Raw genomic sequence first — 21,730 nt, 5'->3', positions numbered from 1 at the left:
TGAACTTTGGCATGACCATTCTTTAAATCCTAAGTAGGAAAAGTCAAGAGGTCGAAACTTGATTATTCAATTCTAAATGCAAATGTAAGTGATTCCCCCACCCCCTTGCATGTACCTAATCTAATTCTCTAATGTACCGGTGTTGTACAAATGGGAAATTTGGCACAACCATTGTTGAGGTCCTCAATAGGAAAAGAAGAGTAGGTCTCAACTTGATTATTCACTTTTAAGTGCAAAAGTAAGTGAACACCTATGTAATGTAACTAATAACACACATTTGAACTGCACAAAAATCATTTACGTACAAATCTGCACAAAAATTTCTTTACGTCCTAATAGGAAAAGTAAAGGGGTTGCAACTTCAATATTCAATTTAAAAGTGAAAAACTGAAAATCTGCCAGGCATGTATAGTTCTTTTCTCAGAAACCACATACACATCTACGTGTATACTGAGGAGAATCTAATGCTCTTCTTTGTGTATATACTGAAAAGAATCTACCTCACCTTTATGTGTATATACTGAGGAGAATCTAACTGACCTCTGTGTGCATAAACTGAGGACAATGTACCTCTCCTCTATGTGTATATACTGAGGAGAATCTATCTCACCTCTATGTGTATATACTGAGACGAATCTAATGCACCTCTATGTGTATTTACTGAGCAGACTATAACTGACCTCTGTGTGTATATACTGAGGATAACATAACTGATCTCTGTGTGTACATACTGAGAACAAACTAACTGACCTCTATGTGCATATACTGAAAGGTTGTAAAGTACAAATGGAATCAGCCATGGACTTCAGGGATGAAGTATGCCTTTAAGGCTAAGAAGGGACTGCAAACTCCAGTCTGGAGTTAAATTTGAATAAAAAGGAGCATTACCTTTACGGGTAAAAAGTGAGGAGAGTGGGTGGGGTGACAGATTCTGCAGAGGGACATCGGTACATGCAGCCTGAGGAGAATCTACCTCACCTATGTGTGTATATACTGAGGAGAATATAACTGACCTCTATGTGTACATACTGAGGAGAAACTACCTCACTTCCATGTGTGTATACTAAGGAGAATCTAATGCTCTTCTATGTATATATATTGAGGAGAATCTAACGCTCCTCTATATGTATATACTGAGAAGAATCTAAAGCTCCTCTATGTGTATATACTGAGGAGAATCTACCTCACATCTGTGATTATATAATGAGGAGAATCTAACTGACCTATGTGCGCATATACTGAAAGGCTGTAAAGTACATGAGGAAGCAGCCATGGACTGTAGGGATGGAACATGCCTTTAAGGCTAAAACGGTACTGCAAACTCCAGTCTGGAGTTAAATTTCAATAAAAAGGAGCATTACCTTTAAGGGTAAAAAGTGAGGAGAGTGGGAGGGGTGACACTTTCTGCAGAGGGACATCGGTGCATGCAGCCTGAGGAGAATCTACCTCACCTCTGTGTGTTTATACTGAGGAGAATATAACTGACCTCTATGTGTACATACTGAGGAGAATCTACCTCACTTCCATGTGTATATACTAAGGAGAATCTAATGCTCCTCTATGTAGATATATTGAGGAGAATCTAACGCTCCTCTATGTGTATATACTGAGGAGAATCTACCTCACCTCTGTGTGTATATAATGAGGAGAATCTAACTGACCTATGTGCACATATACTGAAAGGCTGTAAAGTACATGAGGAAGCAGCCATGGACTGTAGGGATGGAGCATGCCTTTAAGGCTAAAAAGGTACTGCAACCTCCAGTCGGGGGTTACATTTGAATAAAAAGGGGCGTTACCTTTAAGGGTAAAAAGTGAGGAGAGTGGAAGGGGTGGCACATTCTGCAGAGGGACATCGGTACATGAAATCTGGGGGAATCTAACATTCCTTTATGTGTATATATGTTTTATTTCTCGGTTCCTCTGAACTAACCACGACTGTACCAAATTAACTTAGGCAAAGCCGGATATATCAGTTAGTCTAATGTAAATTTATGTCATTCTATATACCATATGTATTTTATTCTATATATACACACTATATATTTTATATCTATTGCTATTTTTATATTCTATTATGCATTTACTGTTTGTACTAATGTATTTGACGCATATTCAGTTTTTATGCATATATATTTTTTCCTTTCTCCTTGCCTTTTTTCATTTGCACAAGAAAAGACTAGAAGCAAGGAGATGAAACTGAAATGGAGAAGACACAGATTAGATTTTAGAAGAAAACTTTCTGACAGTGAGGGTGATCAATTAGTGGAACAGGTTACCACAGGAGGTGGTGAGTGCTCCTTCAATGGAAGTCTTTAAACAGAGACTGGACAGACATCGGTCTTGGATGATTTAGTGAATCCTGCATCTAGCAGGGGATTGGACTAAATTATACCTTTCAACTCTACGTGTCTATCCTTAGGATATGTTATCTATAGTGAAACACCAAGGACCCGCCACTCGGGATCCCTGGTGACGTGACAATCGCCAAGCCAGCAGTCAGTGCAGGACATGCATCAGAGAGGATGGAGGAAGAAGTGGCTGGGTTTACTTTACCCTGTGAGCCCCTGGTGATTTATTATTAATGACCACTTTTGTATCACCAGCAGCTCGGCGCTCACTGGAGGCTGTTGGGAAGCCTGTGCTGGGGCAATATTATTCCAAGGTGAGAGGGAGCGATGCAGCTACTAAAATCAGCAGTGGATTCTGTTATGTTTTTATGCAGAAATGCTTTGGAATTTTTGCTGGTCTGAACATACCCTTAATGTTCCAAGGTGCTCACACCTACTCAGTTTTAACAGAGAAAAAAAACAAACAGTGTACCTATGTAATGTAACAGAGAAAAAAGAAAGTCTGAGCAGGTGGAACAATTACAGAGCTGGATGCAAAATAGAGACAGCAGGTGGCGCTATTCCAATATTAGACCTGGAGTATCTGAGGATAGAAACATTTTCTAATTCTAATATTTCTCAAGGGGACAACCCCTTTAATTAACCTGGAGAAATCTGTTAGATAAAAGAGAAGTTTGTGAGTGTTTCTATGAGGACAGATGTGTTAGGAGTCCAGACGAAAACATGACTAGAGAAGTGGGATTAGGGTGTTAGTGGTAAGGTTACATGCACACGAGCGTTGCAAAACTTGCGCCTGAAATTCTCAGGCACAACTCAGATTGGACAGCACACAGACATCCCATCTGTGTGCTGTCTACATTGACATGTACTATTTGTGTCTGAAAAGCCCGATTTTTTGGTTCCAAAAATAGGATGGAAAAAAAAGCTGCGTGCATGTACCCTTAGAGAAACACATGTTGCTTCTAGACGATATCATGGTCACCTTCTATAGGAATGAAAATCCTTTTTTCTCGGTTAATAAATGATTGATTTTGTTTCCTTAGAACATGCCTTATGTGACATTACCTATCTTGTAGCAATCTGGATATTTCAGGATACCGTTGTTACATTTTATCATTAGCTCTGCAGGATCTGTTATGTTATATCCAGAAATACATTGAAACTGAACATCTTCATTGTCGCGATAATTTAGTCCTCGATTATCCTTTAGTCGTACATTGTGTTCTCTCATGTCATTCTGCTGGACAGTGCATGACGCTGTGACAAAATATAAAAAAAACATAATTTAAAAAAATCAGTGTGCAAGTCAGACAACTTATTCTGTAAGCTGGCGGTATGTATAATAAGCTTGTGTGTTTTTATTAGCCTGTATTAGTGTATATGTTGTACTGATAAGTAGTCTGTATTCTGCTTGTGCAGAAAGCGGAAAAGTAGCATACCCACGCTAGAGCAGCTCAGTGAATAAATACTGTACCAGAACCAAGCTTATAACATACAGTATGAACCAATGTCAGTACACAGATACAATTCCAAAATCAAGCTCATAATATAAATACTGCCATGGAACCAAGTTCATAGCATAAATACATAAGCAGAACTAAGCAATTGTGTTGCTGGGGCACTGCGGGCTGACAGTAGCACCTTGTAACATCAGAGGGCAGAAGATAGAGCCGGGAGGAGGATGATTCATGAGGTTCCGTAAGATACTGTTGCAAAGCATAAAAAAAATCATCTAGACCTAAGGGGGACAATTAGTGTTGCTTGTCATGAAAGCGCCATAAAATTAACCCGATTTTTCGGCAAATCGGATCAGGTGAGTTGGACACGATTTCTTTTGCGGAAAAGACAGACATCAATCAAATTTCCCAAAATGCCTAGAACAGAGGTCAGCATGCAGTTAATCAGCAGCCAGGGCACCTTGATGACGTCACTAAATATATCCTCCATCTATCTTGCATATAGGCAGCATTTTCATTGGATGCCAGCATCACATGACCCAGCTATATATAACACAGGCACGGCATTACCAGCAACTATTGTAGAGATAATCAATTGAAAAGTTTAGCACATGACACTGCGTCTGTGTTCCTTCCACTTTGTAATCACACACTGGCTTGGGATCCCGCTTGGACCGCTCCACCGCTCCGTCCACGTGGCCACGCAGATAAGGTAAATGAAGAAAATGCTGTCCTTATAGCATCAAGACTCCTTGCGGAGTAGAAACGCGTCCTGTCTAGCGTCTGACTGCTTTTATGTAGCACTTCATATTAATAAAGGCTTCTGACACTATCACCGTAAGGACGGCATTTTCTTCATTTACCTCATTGTACAGATAAGCACAGGATAGAGAAGCAGGAGAGATATTTTGTAGAGGATATATTTCTGCAGGTGAGAAAAATTGTATACCTGCAGAGAGCTTTTCCGACTTAGTATAATTTCCCCCAGTGTATAGTGTGCTTAATACTTGAAGAAGTGCACGCCTCTAAATGTATTAAGCACATCCCTGGCTGCTCTGTGTGCGTTCACTATAATATACGACTGGTGTAAATGATATATAAGTCTGCCTGTCTGGGATGGCCACACCCCTTCCTGACAAGCCACGTCCAAAGAGGTGGAACTGGTGCAGAAAGCTGAAAAATTGCGTCAAATTGTGCGAATTTCTACGCCACTTTTCTGACGTTAAGCCTACTAGTAAGTACCCCATAGTGTGTGTTTGTGGCCTCAGACATTGTTCAAAGTCACAAGTCTGGCTAATGTAAATTACTAGCATACATAACGCAGCTGCCAGTGAGTTTTCTGCAAACTACAAATTTAGCTGAAAAGTTAAGTAAAACTAAACAAAAAAACCTAAATTAAAAAAAAACCATCCTTAAAATTTGGCAGTGCTGAATATGGCGGAAATTGTGATGAGTAACAGGGGTAAACCAATGCTTTAGCTACAAAATTATTATTCTTTTTTACGCTTATAACAAGAATAGGACTAGACAGTATTGGCGATGCAAGGACTGTGACAGTTGCAATGCTAGGTGTATTACAACTGCTAGTCTAGACAATATTATGGTGTATAAAGACAGCGAGGATGATCACCGACATGAATCAGGCATGGATGGAGACGTTAGGAAAGTTAGGAATAATCTAAAGAGAAGGGCCCAACACAATATGCATGGTCAACCCTCACACGTTATGTGAATGGTTGTAGGACAAGTTCAGCAAGATGAAGTATCACTTATGTTGCCGGAGAGGAATAGTTTGTGGAGGCAAGTCGATAGATGACAGAACACTACAAGGCCTCATACTCCCACAAGTTTGGTTGGCGTTGAGATACCAGAAGAATATAACGTTTCATGATGACAGATTTCTTTTTTATGATTCTGGTCTACAGGACGAGGATCGTCTTTTTGTTTTTGCCACAACGGAGAACCTAAGTGCAGCATGTGAAATCTCGCGTGCGAACTGGGCAGGTGTCTGGAGCAGAGCAGGTAGTCACTAACCTTGTCACAGGGCAGTAACACACCTGGGCCAGTAGGTCCGCACAAGCAGGGCTAAAAGGATCCCACTGAGGAGTGGGGTTGGTACTATAAAATAAAGTCACTTGTGACGCCAGCACCTTTGTTAGTGTAAATGAAACTAAGATGTGATAGCAAATTCAAAGGTACAAAAATTTACTATGCTTCTTGTGTCAGTTTGTGAGTTAAATTTTCTTCACAGCAATTACAGAGGAGTTTAAGACATTGCAATAAGACTTGTACCGGTATATATGTAGCATTTAGCTACAAGTGGAGAAGAGATTAAAGTAGCTATGCTATGTGCTGAAATACTGCTAAAATGACTGATTAGAAATAGAGAAGGATCCCTGAAAGATTTCACTGTACAAACATAGAATTGCAAAATGGCCGCTGACACTGAGTGTAATAACTGATCCCAAAATGGTGGCCAGTGGCTATCTGATCTTGCTTCTAGTGAGGCGCCGTTCCCTTCTGTGATAATTAAGAATGACTCGAGAAATGTTAGATGCTTTTCTGAGGTAAAATATTTAGGGAACTAACTCTGCTTGCTTTTATCTTCCTTCTACTAATTAGACTGAATGTAAACTTGTAAGCACCGAAACGCGTTGCCTGTCATATTAAAGCTTTGGATTGTACCTCTGTGGACTCGAGTGTACCGCCCTTTGATGTTGGAATCTACACTTCAAGGCGGGGGTTTCTGAACATGATACCCCCCTCCTGCTCAGCAAGTGCCGTTCCTTTGTCATTTCTTCTATATTTTGGACAAGCATTTTTCCCATACCACAGTATCGTGAAGCGCAAAGACGTTTTTTCTAATAGACCATTATTTGTATTTCTCTCTCTCGGGGGGCTCTCTTTGTCAAGAGAAGACCTCCTTATGTCCTGCAGCTCTCCCTATGTCCCAGCGATCGGATACATGTGGATGAGAATTTGAAGATACAACCTTGCTGCGCATTCCTACTGTGTTTCCTGTATAAACAGTAAAAGGATTTGAACTGAAAATACTGGCCCTTTAATCAATAATGGAAAAATCATGGAGGGGAGGCAAATCTATTAAATAATTTCTTTTCAAGTATATTCACGAATGAAAAAGAAATGTCACACGAAATGCAGGGGAATAAAACGAACCCGCTGCTAAATATTGCATGCCTAACACAGGAGGAAATGCAGAGCCTATTAGAGAGGAATAAAACTGATAAATCACCAGGCCCAGATAGAATACACCCAAGGATTCTAAGGAAACTAAGTGACATGATAATTAGATAGCTATTTCTTATATTTATGGACACGATAGAAATCAGGGTGGTACCACTAGATTGGCGCATTGCCAATGTGGTTCTAACATACAAAAAGGGCTCAAAAAGAGAGCCTGGTAACTGCAGGCCGGTAAGTCTCACTTCAATAATTGGAAAAATATTTGAGGGGTTTATGAGAGATGCCATCCTGGAATACCTTAAGGAAAACAACAGTATAACCCCTCATCAGCATGGGTTCATGAGGGGTCGATCATGTCAGACCAATTTAATCAGCTTCTACGATTAAGTAAGATCTAGGCTAGACCGGGGGGAGAATCTATTGATCTCGTATATCTAGATTTTTCTAAAGTATTTGTCACCGTGCCGCATAATAGGCTGATAAATAAAATGAGATAGCTCGGTCTGGGCAAAAACGTGTGTAGTTGGGTAGATAACTGTCTCAGAGATAAAAAAAACAGAGGGTTGTAATAAATGGTTCATACTCTGATTGGGCCACCGTTGCTAGTGGGGTGCCACATGGCTCAGTATTAGGCCCCATTCTGTTCAATATATTTATCATTGACCCGATAGATGGACTTCACAGTAAAATATCAATATTTGCAGATGATACAAAATTATACAAGACAATTAATACAATGCAAGACCATGTGCATCTACAAAAGGACCTAGATAACTGGGGGCTTGGGTAAAAAAAAAAGGCAAATGAAGTTCCATGTTGATAGATGTAAGGTTATGCACATTGGCAGGAGAAACAGATGTCACCAACACACACTAAATAGGGAACTGCTAGGGAAAAGTGATATGGAAAAAGACCTGGAGGTACTAGTGGACTGTTGATTTAACTGGAGCAATCAAAGCCAGTCAGCTGCTGCCAAAGCAAAATAAATCTTGGGTGCATTAAAAGAGGCATAGGGGCGAGGGATAAGAACATTATCCTCCCACTATATAAGGCACTTGTCAGGCCCCACATGGAATACTGTGTACAGTTCGGGACACCGGTGCTCAGAAAAGATGGTGCAGTGCTTGAGGGGGTTCAAAGAATGGCGACTAAGTTAATAAACAGAATGAGAGGACTGTAATACCCAGAGAGGCTATCAAAATTGGGATTATTTACCCTGAAAAAAAGACGGTTAAAGGGGTTGTCCGGCCAGAAACATCATATCTCATTACTTCTGTTTGCCCATTTCCATGCACTTTGTAATATACATTGTGCATGGAAAATGAAGCAAACAGAAGTTTTGGACTTACCTTTAGGGGTGCCCCCCCCTGTGTTGACCCTCGGTCGTCCCAGGTTACGACAAGAAATCTTCTGCATTTCTTGTCGGGCCGGCAGCAGCTCTCGTCGGCGCTGGAACGCTCCTCTTCCCTTCCGCGCATGCGCAGTCCTTCTTTCTTCTGCCGGGACCGCGCTCTTTACCTCATCATCGCAGGGGACGCGCGCCGCCGGTCGGCGCATGCGCAGTACACTCACTTCCTGGTTTCATATACCAGAGCGGAGTGAGTGACTGCCTGCCGCTGCTGCTTGGACAAGAGCCAAGAAGACACCGTCGGGACTTTAAAAGTATGTGAAAGGGGAGAAGGGGAGTAGGGGAGAAGGGGAGAAATGTTGGAGAGATGGATGGATGGATGTGTGCACGGGGGTGGGGTGGGGGGGTGCAGTGATGTGTGTGTGGTGTGCACGGACCGGCTGTCAGAAGTCCCGGGGGAAGGGGGGGTGTGTGGAGTGGGAAAGATCGATGGATGGATGGATGGATGGATGTGTGCAGGGGAAGGGGGGGGGTGCAGTGATGTGTATGTGCATTGACCCGGCTGACAGAAGTGTGTGTGGGGGGGGGGGTCATTGTGAGAGGGGCACTATGAGGGCATGTGTGTGTGGGGAAATGTTTTACTTTACTTTAGCAGGGGGCGGGGCCTGGGCGGGGAGAGACTGTAGAGCAGTTCAATAGAGGTGGGCGTGTCGTGGGCGGGGCTAGGACGTGAGCTGAGGGAAATCCTGCCTTTTCATGTCTTACTACCATCGGGAGCGCGCACACAGAAGAGGGGGGGGCGCAGGGCATGTGAGAAGGCAGCACAGAGGCGCCATCTTTGAAAACTGCAGAGAAGATCAGTCTAAGGTAATAAACTGACATTGCAGCTGATCTGCTGGCCGGTTTGACCCCCTGTATGCTGTCTGTTACTATCCTTACTGAAAGGGAAGCAGCAGCATTATAAAAATTTTTACCCTGTGTGGCCGGACAACTCCTTTAAGGAGTGATCAAATAACTATGTACAAATACATTAAGGGAAAATACAAGGATCTCTCCCATGATCTGTTTATACCCAGGACTATGACGGTAACAAGAGGGCATCCGCTACATCTAGAAGAAAGCAGGTTTCATCACCAAAATAGAAGGGGGTTCTTTACTGTAAGAGCAGTGAGACTGTGGAACTCTCTGCCTGAAGAAGTGGTAATGGCAAAATCCATAGAGGAGTTTAAGATGGGACTAGATGTCTTTCTAGAATGCTATGATATTATAGTATACAGACATTAGGTGACCAGCGGGTTGTTGATCTTAAGTGTTGATCCAGGAATTACTCTGGTCGCCATTGTGGAGTCAGGAAGGTTGCCTTCCTCTGGACCAACAAGGAAGGGGATGAAACAGGCTGAACTAGATGGACATTGTCTTCATTCAGCCTAACATACTATGTTACTATGTTAGATTGGACATAGTGATATACAGGACAAATTGAGATTGTCCACCTGGACGCGTTTTTACTTGGACAAACTTATGAAAGGACAAGAAAATCTTGGACCAACTGCCCTCGAACCAGATAGGTGTATGCCCTGCTGTGTTCAGGGTTCAGACTTTGAATTTTATTCCTCTGAGCCTGTTCTGGCACAAATAAACTTCTATGTTTCCTGAAGAATCAGCCTCGGTGTCCTGAATCCCATAACACCTTTATTACAGTTTCAAGCGCTGCATGATTGACAACTATATTATCTTCTTGCAATATAAAATGTGCAATACTTTTTATCCAATACTGTTTTTCATAAAATGTTCCACCTCTTACCTACACACTTTGGTGGTTTCAGATTCCATTTTCCTTCTGATGTGCAGAAAATCTCAGAAGCGCCCCTTAATTTAAGGTTTGTGTCATTGCATTCAAATCTAACCACTTGACCAACTGAATATTCTTTATCATATGAAGTGGACACAATAGTAACGTTCTTTGCAGCCTTAACTGGTGGGCATTTCGTGACTGAAAGAGATTAAAGAAAACATCCAAGGGTTCAACTTATACTTCCAAATGAATAAAATCATGTTAAATACACATAGTGTTTTTTTTCTTGGGGGTCTTTCACAGGAATCTGAATAAAATATCGTTCAGTGTAAATGCATGCACCAACTGAATGACAAGCAATAATTAGTTTGCTTATCATTTCTCGTTCAGTTTATGCACGCATAAAAGCTGAATGATTGGCCAATTTAAATATGCAGTTGTTCATCTACGAACAACTGCTTGTTTCCCGTGAATGTAGAGCAGCTGGAATCATCGTCCACCCACTCCACCTGCATAAACTGAGTGATAATCGCTCCTGCGTAAAAGTACAGGAACTATTATCGCTGAAACGACTGTCGGCATATTTATTCCTACCTTAACATGTCTGCTGTGAGGAGATTTCTAGAGACTAAATGATAAATGTGTATCTTCCTGATGAACCGAGGCTTGTACACTGCAATGGGGAAAAGCGTTGGAGTGTAAAATATAGGGTTTATTTGCCAGCAGGCAAGAGGTGCATAATTTAATCAATTTAAATGATTGAGGAGCAAAAAGTGTCCCAGTGCTCTTGCAGATGCGCCTGACGTGATTGCACTGTGAAGGTAGCGCTATCACATGCTCATGCAAGCATAACAGCACTGCCTATTATCCTTTTTTGCGCTTCCGGGACTGTTCACATCAACACGGGACACACCCATGCCATGATTAAACTGGCTGGCAGCCTAATTAGTCCCTGTTGTTATCAATTAGAACGACGAAATTGCACAGTTTAGTGCGCAATTTCATTCAGGACAAGTGCCCATTTGCACACTCCCATATACCCCCGTGTAGCCTTTGGTGAGCAAGACAGACAAAAATTGAACAGATTACGTATATTTTTGAGTGCGCAAAACTATAGCGCAAAAACACTCAATGTGAGAGAACCCATGGGCTCTATTGTATGCAGTTTGCACGAGCAGTTTTGCCCCCAAAAACAGCTGTGTGAAGGAGCTTCATTCACACAAGCATATTTCGGCCGCAATTTCATGCCTGACCGATATACACTGCCCATCTGATGCATTGGTTTACCATGCATCAGTTCAAATGGGCGTATTCTCGCAGTGTAAAAGCATCCAGCCGGCCAAGACAGCACATACGGCTTTTACGACAGCCAGTAAAGATAGTTCAGGAACTATCTTTCCCGGCTGGAATACAACAGCTGCTTCCATAGACTCCTATGGGATCCTATGGTAGCTGCCACAGAAGGGAAGTGGAATGGAGTTTAACAGCATGTCTGCTAAACTCCCATCCCCTTTCCTCCTCCTCTCTGCCCCTTGCTGGCTATTTGCAATGGGAGGGGCAGGATAGGGTGGGAGTTGGTGAGCAGGGAGAAAGGGGAGGCAGTTTAGCAGAACTAAACTGTCTTCCCCTGCCCAACGGCATTGCAGGCTTGATGTATATGCGCTGGACCTGTGCCATCTGAATGGACACAAAAATGGCAGATTTGTGCACCAGTGCATGTGATTTTTGGTCGCACTGTGGCCGGGACACGGCCAACCGAAAATCGCTACGCTTGTGTGAAAGAGCCCTAAATCTGTTGAATGGCACTTATGCCAGGTTATTTTTGTTGCAAAAATTCAGGTGCATTTAGCTTTGTAAGTCTCCCCCAATGTTGTTACAAATGCTTGTTACTGGATCTGATGAACTATGCAATTCAGTCAGTGCAGTTGTGGAACTACCATATCCGGCCATGAAAATATTTTTCTATAGTTTTATAAATATTCACTCAATATCCACTTTAGGGCTTATTCAGATGACTGTATATCAGCCTGGTATTCACGCCAGCCGATATACGGCGTCCCTCTCTGCAGGGGGAGGAGACTGGGAGATCCGGGAGCAGTGGACTGAACTCCCGCCCCCTCTCCACCCCCTTTCTGCCCCTCTCCACCCCCTTTCCGCCCCTCAACACTATTTGCAATGGGAGGGGCTGGGCAGGGGCGGGGCTAAGTCCCAGAAATTAGCTCCGCCCCTGCCAGCCCTCTCTCATTGCAAATAGTGCAGAGGGGCGAAAAGGGTGAGGAGAGGAGGCAGAGAGGGGGCGGGAGCTCAGTTCACTGCTCCCGGCTCTTCCAGCCTCCTCCCCCTGCAGAGAGGGATGCCGTACATTGGCCGGTGTGAATCCCCGGCCGATAAACGGTCATCTGTGTAAGCCCTTAAACACATGATTTTTACTCAGCGTTTTTCCAGATTAAGGGTGCATTCAGACGACCATATATCGGCCGGGTATTCATGGCGGCCGATAAACGGCGTCTCTCTCTGCAGGGGGAGGAGACTGGAAGAGCCGGGAGCAGTGCTCTGAGCTCCCGCCCCTTCTCTGCCTCCTCTCCACCCCTCTACACTATTTGCAATGAGAGGAGGCCGGATGGAGGTGGGGCTAAGTTCCGGGAATTAGCTCTGCCCCGTCCCGCCTCTCCTCATTGCAAATAGTGCAGGGGGGTGAAGAGGAGGCAAAGAGGGGGCGGGAGCTCAGAGCACTGCTCCCGGCTCTTCCAGCCTCCTCCCCCAGCAGAGAGAGACGCCGCATATCGGCCGGCGTGAATACCCTTAAAAAGATAAATAAATAAATAATTTGCTGTGGCCCATTGTTAGCTGTAGCCCAAAAGGAAGCTATGAAATGCACTACAAGCAGTGCACTTTTTTTTATTTTTAAGTCCACGACTTCTTTCAAAGTGTAGCATGCTCTGGGTATGCCATTCTTTTCAGACATTTTCCCATGGACTTTTCTATAGGAAAAAAATCTTGCAAAAAAAACAGGACAAGAATGCGTGAAGCAAAAAAAAAAAAAAGCCATAAAAAAAGTTTGCAAAAAATGCAAGAATTTCATAGGATTTCTACAAGGAAAAAAACCTGCCACAAAAATGTCTGTAAGTGAAGCCTACTAGAGATGAACAAGTATACTCGCTAAAGGCAATTGCTCGAGCGAGCATTGCCTTTAGCAAGTATCTCCCCGCTCGAGACTGAAGGTTCGGGTGCTGGCGCGGAGGAGCGGTGAGTAGCGGCTGTCAGCTGGAAGGAGGGGGGGGGGAGAGAGGGAGAGAGAGATCTCCCCTCAGTTCCACCCCGCTCTCCCCCGCAGCTCCCTGCCCGCTGCCGACACCCGAATGTTCCGTCTTGAGCGGGCAGGTACTCGCTAAAGGCAATGCTCGCTTGAGCAATTGCCTTTAGCGAGTATACTCGCTCATCTCTAGACACTACCCACTACAGGTTTTTTTTTCACTGCGAAATTCGCTGCAGTTTTTTTCCTGCAGGGGTCTATGGGACGTGTAATGTTAAAATAGCGATCGTGCAAAATCGCAATTTGCCGTGAAATTGCGATTTTGCGTGATTGCGATTTTAACATTACAAGTCCCATAGACCCCTGCAGAAAAAAAACGCTGTGAATTTTGCAGTGAAAAAAAACTGTAGAGGGTAGTCACCCTAAGGCTGCCTTCACACAGGTGTCAAAATCACGTGAGATTTGTGTGTTGTGAGGCGCATAAATCTCGCACAAATATAAACCCCATTCTTTTAAAGGGGGTCATGCATATGAATGATGTTTTCCTGCATTGCACCATGATGCGATGCAATGCAGGAAACAAATTGCAGCATGTTCTATCTTGCTGCGTCATCTTGCATCGCAGCACCCATTACTTTCAATGGGGCCTGCAGCAGCAACAGGGCTGGCTCCTTTGGAAGTAATGGCAGAAACTCTGCAAGCCTATGCCGCGGCTGTGACCGTTACGGCGGAGCATTGCTTCTTCCCTGCAATGATGCAAGGCTGTTTTGCCGTGACAATGTCTTGCATTCCTGGGAAATTCACATGGTGGAAAGCTGACCACCCTTTGCGTATGTACGCCAGGAAGGCAAAATATCAGACACTTGCGTGGAAGGCCAGAAGGCCTGAGAAATTTAAAATCTCCCTGCTCCCATCTGTCAAACATAACCGAGAGCAGGGAGATGTCACTGGGAGCCGCAGTATGCGGTCCCTGGTCACGTAATCGCTGTTATCCAATGTAAAGTTAAAAAAAAAGTTTTCAAAAGTTAGTTGCATCTTCCCAGATCACAAAATAACAAAAAGCTTGTATTCACTCCTTCGAGCTCCGAACATGTCCACTGCCAGCGATTCTGGGTCCTCCTGGTTGTTGGAGATACAACAGCTTCAGCTTGTCATGTATATTACTGAAGGGACTGCAGTTTACTAACAGGACAGTAGATGGCGCTGTCACTAATACTTATACATAGTCTTTCTGGTATTGAAATATTTTTTGCTGTACTGCTGTATACTCTCTGGTTTTTCCCCTTCCTTCTTCCTGTCTGCATATGGTCCACCATGTTAAGTTCATCTCTGTGAATCCCCGGATAAAGCCCAGGACGGGAGACGGTGCGGCCAAGTGAGGAGTTTGATACAAGGAAGCTTCCAGAAACATCTCCCAAAGATGTTTCTGGAAGTAAGAGACTGTGAGATAAAGGAGTGACATTGGCCAGCAGCTCAGAGCTTAAAGGGGTTGTCCCGCGGCAGCAAGTGGGTCTATACACTTCTGTATGGCCATAATAATGCACTTTGTAATGTACATTGTGCATTAATTATGAGCCATACAGAAGTTATCAAAAGTTTTTCACTTACCTGCTCCGTTGCTGGCGTCCTCGTCTCCATGGTTGCCGTCTAATTTTCGCCGTCTAATGGCCAAATTAGACGCGCTTGCGCAGTCCGGGTCTTCTGCTTTCTCAATGGGGCTCCGTGTAGCTCCGCCCCATCACGTGCCGATTCCAGCCAATCAGGAGACTGGAATCGGCAATGGACCGCACAGAAGCCCTGCGGTCCACCGAGGGAGAAGATGCCAGCGGCCATCTTCACCGGGTAAGTAAGAAGTCACCGGAGCGCGGGGATTCAGGTAAGCGCTGTCCGGTGTTCTTTTTTAACCCCTGCATCGGGGTTGTCTCGCGCCGAACGGGGGGGGGGGGGGGGGGGGTTGAAAAAAAAAAAAAAACCCGTTTCGGCGCGGGACAACCCCTTTAAACTCACAGTGGCCAAGCTGAACAATGACAATCATCATGCTATGGAAGTTTAAGGTGGAAATGCTATTATCCAGAGATGACTTGTGGGAGGTTATCACTACAGAGAGGCCACAGGACAATGACCACAACTGGGACAAGAAAAACAGACAGGCATGGGCCACCATAAGCTTACTAGTGGAAGATGATCGGCTCATACACATACGCAATGAGAGTACAGCGAAAGACATGTGGAATGTACTGAAGAGACTGCATGAAACATCCAGTCTGAACAGCGAGTTGTTTCTGATGAGAAAACTTTACACTATGAGGTATAGCAGAGAAAAATACATGCAGGAGCAAATAAATGCCATGCTGGAGGCGATCGCACAACTCAGATCAGTTGGGGAGGAAATGACAGACAGGCACACCGTGGCCATATTGCTGTGCAGTTTACCTGACACATACACTGCACTGATCAATGCGCTGGAGACAAGACCTGAGATGGATCTGACACTGGCATATGTTAAGACCAGGCTCATAAAGGAGTATCAGAGAAGAAAGGAACTTGCACATGACTCCACAGAACCCTGAAACCAGAACAGCTCTTAACCCTTTGCAATCCAATTTTGGATTCAGGGTTTTCTAGAGGGTTTTCTCTTTCTGCCATTATACAATGGCGCCATCTGCTGGCTATACCAAGTACTGCGGTATGGGACATGCTGGAGAGGCCGCCGACAACAGAGCGGCCAGTAATGTACAGTAAGAATACCCTGATGGATGTTTTCCGACATCGGAGCTGCACAGCCTTCAATCTGAATGTCTTCAGATGTCAGATAGTGGACTGGAGGGTTAAAGCTACAGACACAAGGTCACACAGGAAGGAAACCAGGGTATGTTTCAGATGTCACAAACAGGGACACTTACATACAATGTCCCTCTCGGACTAAACAAAAGACCAAAGCGACAATCTCTGACCAACGTGAAGAAAACTGGAGTGGCACATTTAAAGTAACAGGCAATCATAAATCGCAAGGCTGGTGCATCGACTCTGGGGTAACTAGCCATATGACAACCAATAGAATTTTTTTCACAGAACTTGATCTGAATAACAAAAAGACGAGTTATCTTGCAGATGGAAGTGAAATATGTGCAGAAGGATATGGGCATGGAACCCTAGTGTGCCCCAATGATGCGGGACACAATTTAGCCATATCCGTTAAAGATGTGCTGTACGGCCCCTATCTAGAAGGAGGACTGTTGTCTGTAAAGTGTCTGACCACTAACGGACTCACTGTAAAATTTCAAGCTGACAAGTGTTTTATTCTAGAGGGCAAGCAGACAATAGCTAGTGCCAAGCTGGACGATCATCTGTATCACCTCAACACAATGAAGGAACAGGCAAAACTATGCGCACATAGGCACAATGACTGTATACACATGTGACACAGGCGTTTAGGTTACAGACACCCAGAGTGCATACAGGAACTACAAAACAGGAACCTGAGAAAGGATCTAACAGTATCCCCCTGTGCAGTTACTGTAAAGTGTTACCAGATCAACACTTGCTAAAGCAAGTCAGAATAGAGCTTCAAGACCGCTTGACCTAATTCATAGTGATGTATGTGGTCCCCTAAACCCACCTACACCTGGGGGCAACAGGTACATAGTGAATTTCATAGACGACTATTCAAGATACACAGTCACCTACTTAATGCATCACAAGAGTGAAGTTCTGGACAAACTACAGGATCATGTATTGAAGACAAGCATAAGTTCCAGAGGAAACCTCAAACACTTCGAAGTGATAACGGAGGTGAATTTACAGGACATAAAATACAGGAGTACTTAAAGCAGAATGAAATAGAGCATCAAAAGACTGTCCCATACACACCAGAGCAAAATGGAGTAGCTGAAAGGAAGAACTCTGACTGAAATGATCAGATGTATGCTGACAGACTCTGGATTGCCACAAAAATACTGGGGTGAAGCAGCTATAACAGTCACTTTTTTGCAGAACAGACTTTTTTTCTAGAACAGTGGAGAAAACTCCATATGAACTATGGCACAACGAGAAGCCAAGTGTAAAACACTTAAGAGTTTTCGGTTGCAAAGCGTTTATTTATATTCCAGAAGAAAATTGCACCAAACTCCAAAACAGAGCAGTAGAAAGTATCTTTGTTGGCTACGGTGGCCATGCCAAGTGTTACAGAATCCTAAATCCCAAGACGGACAAGATCACCATTAGAAACAGCATAACTTTTGTTGAAGATCTAAAACATAATGTGATGACAACAGTGGAAGTAAGAACATAAGAGATAACTGACACTGATCAACCCATCAGAAGACTACAATGAGACATTTGCTCCAGTAGTCAAACATGCTACAATAAAGACCTTACTGACGGTCGCCGCCATAAAAAAAATGCAAGTGAAACACTATGATGTGAAAACTGCATTTCTACATGGTGAGCTGACAGAAGACATCTACATGGAACAACCACCAGGATTCAAAGGTGAACAAAGACTAGACCTAGTATGCAAACTCCAGAGGAGTATATCTGGTCTAAAGCAAGCAGCCAGAGCATGGAATATGAAAATAAATGATATGCTAACACGTAAGGACTTTCAGAGGAGTAAAGCGGACCCCTGCCTATACACAAAGAAATTAGCAAACAGATGGATCTATGTGCTTGTTTGTGTGGATGATCTCCTAGTTTGTTTTGAGCAAAAGGGATGAAGCAGAAATATTGCAAATTCGAAACCAGCACCTTGAGACCAAAGATCTTGGAAACATAAAGAATTATCTCAGCATTCAGATTAAGAGAGAAGAAGATGGCAGCTTTCTTCTGAACCAAAAACACAAAATACAAGAAATAATTGAAACTTTTGGAATGGAAGATGCCAAACCAGTAAAGTCTCCAATGGAAACCAACTATCTGAAGGAGATGAGCAGCCAAGATGCTCCACTACCAACTAACACTCAGTACAGGAAAGCAAGAGGAAAATTGCTGTACATTACCACTGTTACAAGGCCCGACATTGCAGCAGCTATCGAGATCTTATGCAGAAAGGTGTCAACGCCAAGTCAGACAGATTGGAATGCTATAAAGAGAGTCATTCACTATCTTACAGGGACTTTGAACTACAAGCTAAAGTTATCAGCAAGTGATGAAAGCATCCTGGCAGGATATGTGGATGCCAACTGGGCCGGAGACACCATTGACAGAAAATCTACCAGTGGATACTTGTTTTTTCTGTCAGGGGGTCCTGTCAGTTGGATTAGTAGAAAACAGCTCACTGTTGCACTATCATCCACTGAAGCAGAGTATGTTGCAGCAGCACAGGCAAGTTAGGAAGTTATATGGCTGGGACAACTGTTAGCAGATCTAGGTCAACAACAGCTGGAAGCAATGAAAATTTTTGAAGACAACCAAGGATGCATTGCTCTTGCACAAATGGAAAGAGTCAACTCAAGAGCCAAGCATATTGATGTGAAGTTCCACTTTCTAAAAGATCTTCAAGAACAGAGGCTTCTTGAGTTACTTTATTGCCTGACTGAGAATATGACAGCGGGTATCCTTACAAAGCCTCTGACCGCTGAAAGACATTCAGGGCTTACACAGAAACTAGGCCTAATAGACTAAGCCTCAGCTGTTGAGAAGGGGTGTTGGCGATACAACAGGTTCAGCTTGTCATGTATATTACTGAAGGAACTGCAGTTTACTAACAGGACCGTAAATGGCGCTGTCACTAATACTTATAAATAGTCTTTCTGGTATTGAATTGTTTTTTGCTGTACTGCTGTAAACTCTCTGGTTTTTCCCTTTCCTTCTTCCTGTGTACAGTCCACCATGTTAAGTTTATCTCTATGAATCTCCACATGTGGATGCAGTAAAGACAAGTTGTTCCTCCACAATGTCTGCGTAAAGTGACTCCGTCACATCCAGCACTCAAACTCTGCAACACTGGTGACGTATAGTTTTCATGCTGCATTTAGCCGGTGACGTCTCGTGAATATGCCATGGCATCGCTGAGTTCTGCCATTGGCTACAGCGGCAGGTTTATAGAACAATGCAGGCTGTAAAGAATACATCACCAGGGAGACCCAGAGACGCTGACGGGGGACATACGGGGATCGGGGTGAGGCAAGTATAAGCTTTTTTGTTATGTTGTGTCCACAGGGGAAGTGGTTTTTAGACAAAATTTATATGAGGCCTTTCACATAGGACAGAATTAGTCTGCACTGACATTTCTGTGTCAAAATGTTACCCGTATGGGTCTTGAATTCCGCACCTATTAAAATCTGCGCATCTTTTCTTCAAAAACACAAGATTAAATTGTGCTGTGGAAAAGCTTTCTGCTGCAGAATTAAGGACGTCTTGAGGAGATGTAATGCTGCAATTAAAATCTGCAGAAAAAAATGCTAGAAATTCCGCAAAATGTTCAGCAGAACACATTCTGCAGTTAAAAAAGCAGCAAAATCCACATCTGTACTGAATCCTGCAGACAACTCCGTCCCGTGTGAAGATCCGATCTCAGACAATCCCTTTAATATTTATTCATTTTTACCCACAAAGCACTGAAGAATGTAAAAAGTTTAGCTTTGAGTTACCTTTGCATTCTCCTTTCGCAATAGGCCACCAAGTGCCTTCAGCACATGCCATTTTAATAGGTCCATCCTGAGTGTAACCTGGGAGGCAAGCAAAATTTGCTACTTTGCCAGGTGGGTAGGTTTCTTCCTTCCATTCACCTTGTAATTGAACTCCTTCAATTCCTTCGGGCTTTGGACAGCGATCTACAATGAGAGAAAATAGATATCAAGCAGTTCTGGAAAATACAAAGTGGGCCACAAAAATGAGCCCAGCACCGCACTCTAAGGCTAGTTGCACACGGGCAGATTTGTTTTGTGCAATCTGGAGCGGGCATCTGCCTATGGATTCCACAGCAAATACTGCTCATAGTATGCAAGGCAATAAGCTTTTTTCACTCCATGAGCGGAAATCAATTGTGATGAAATTTTTCCATGAAGTCATTGGAAGCCATCCAATCCACGGTCCTTCCGCAATGATTTTGCAGAAAGGTTGTGGATTCACTAGGCGATGACGCGGAAAAAGCCGAGATTAAAAAAAAAAAAAGAGGAACTGCATGTCCGACTACCTCAGCAGTATAAAAAATAAAAGCTAAGGTGTGATTGGTTGCTATTAGCAACAAAAATTACAGGGGAAGTCGTTGATTTTTGATTTTTAATTATGCCAGTATTCGTCGCCTGGTGCTGAAGAACGCTCGTGCAAAATTTCACTCATATCGGACCAGAACTATGGATTTGTAAATGGCACAAACAAAAAGATTCAGCATTTTATATATAAGCGTCACACATTATACTGGCTGTTCAATACTCATTACATTACTCAAAACACATTCCTCAGCTCTATGACCGGGGTATACCAGAGTTATTACCAGCTGTAGCCTTCTGACCTTATTCTTCCAATTACTACCCCACCCCCACTACATCCCTAATAATGACAACCACTCATTAATTTTGGATAATTTGGCCACAGCAGCCATTTTGTTACAAACAATTTAAATAAATTAACCCAATTTAACCATAAACTCATTCATTAATATTCACCATCCACCAACATATTGGAGGTCCTTAGAGCCCCCAAATCTGTCACCTCACCATTTAAAGGGAAATATCACGATTGCCTCCAGCTGCACTCCAACTGACTCAGAGACACCACTAGCCTTTACAAGACTAGATACGCCACCATCTCTGCAGGGACTCCCCCTGTCAGAGCCAAGAGGCAACAGACTCAACACCCAGCATCCAATAAAATGAGGGAAGGTGGCTATCCACACCCTGCCTCCTCCCCAACCAATTTTATAACTGACTCCAAGGACCCCCCACCTGCCACAGTGAGCAGGGCTGGACCACCTCAAGCCTGTAACGTACCCCACAACACGTAGGCTCTCTCGATCTCCTCTTGGATCGCCAATGATCAAAGGTTAAAGCCCACTGCATGGACACCAAAACTGAAATCTCTGTTTATTTTTTTACCTGTGCTTTATTCAAACTGTCCACTGACCTTGCATTGCACCAAGACTTACGCTGCACAATCTCCGACCACACCACTATTAAACCTGGAAACAACATCAAGAGATGCAGAATGTCGTAATATCCTGAGTAAGCTGCCAAAATGGCCTGCACACCAGATCATTCCCCTTCAACGTGTAACACCAAAATATTTGGGACCCTACCCAAGCCCACAAAATGCTGAAACCCAGGAAGAACTCTACACCATGCTATACCATGGAACCCTATCCACCTTATTGCTGTAATGCTC

At 43.5% G+C, this 21,730-nt stretch overlaps 1 protein-coding gene across 1 annotated transcript in view; it reads right to left on the bottom strand.

The window, feature by feature from the left end:
• The window catches only part of LOC136620288 (complement factor H-related protein 2-like), a 52,098-nt gene that overhangs the window by 8,205 nt on the left and 22,163 nt on the right, over positions 1 to 21,730 (bottom strand). Inside the window, exons 3-5 of the mRNA XM_066594989.1 lie at positions 19,999 to 20,181; positions 10,165 to 10,353; positions 3,417 to 3,608 (exon numbers count right to left, since the gene is read on the bottom strand). Of these exons, the coding sequence (XP_066451086.1) occupies positions 3,417 to 3,608; positions 10,165 to 10,353; positions 19,999 to 20,181 (564 nt within the window). The remainder of the gene's footprint in view (positions 1 to 3,416; positions 3,609 to 10,164; positions 10,354 to 19,998; positions 20,182 to 21,730) is intronic.

The sequence above is a fragment of the Eleutherodactylus coqui genome, chromosome 3 (genome assembly GCF_035609145.1).
Source record: "Eleutherodactylus coqui strain aEleCoq1 chromosome 3, aEleCoq1.hap1, whole genome shotgun sequence".
In the NCBI taxonomy this organism is placed as follows: domain Eukaryota; kingdom Metazoa; phylum Chordata; class Amphibia; order Anura; family Eleutherodactylidae; genus Eleutherodactylus; species Eleutherodactylus coqui.
This window is presented reverse-complemented; position numbering and strand designations above follow the sequence as displayed.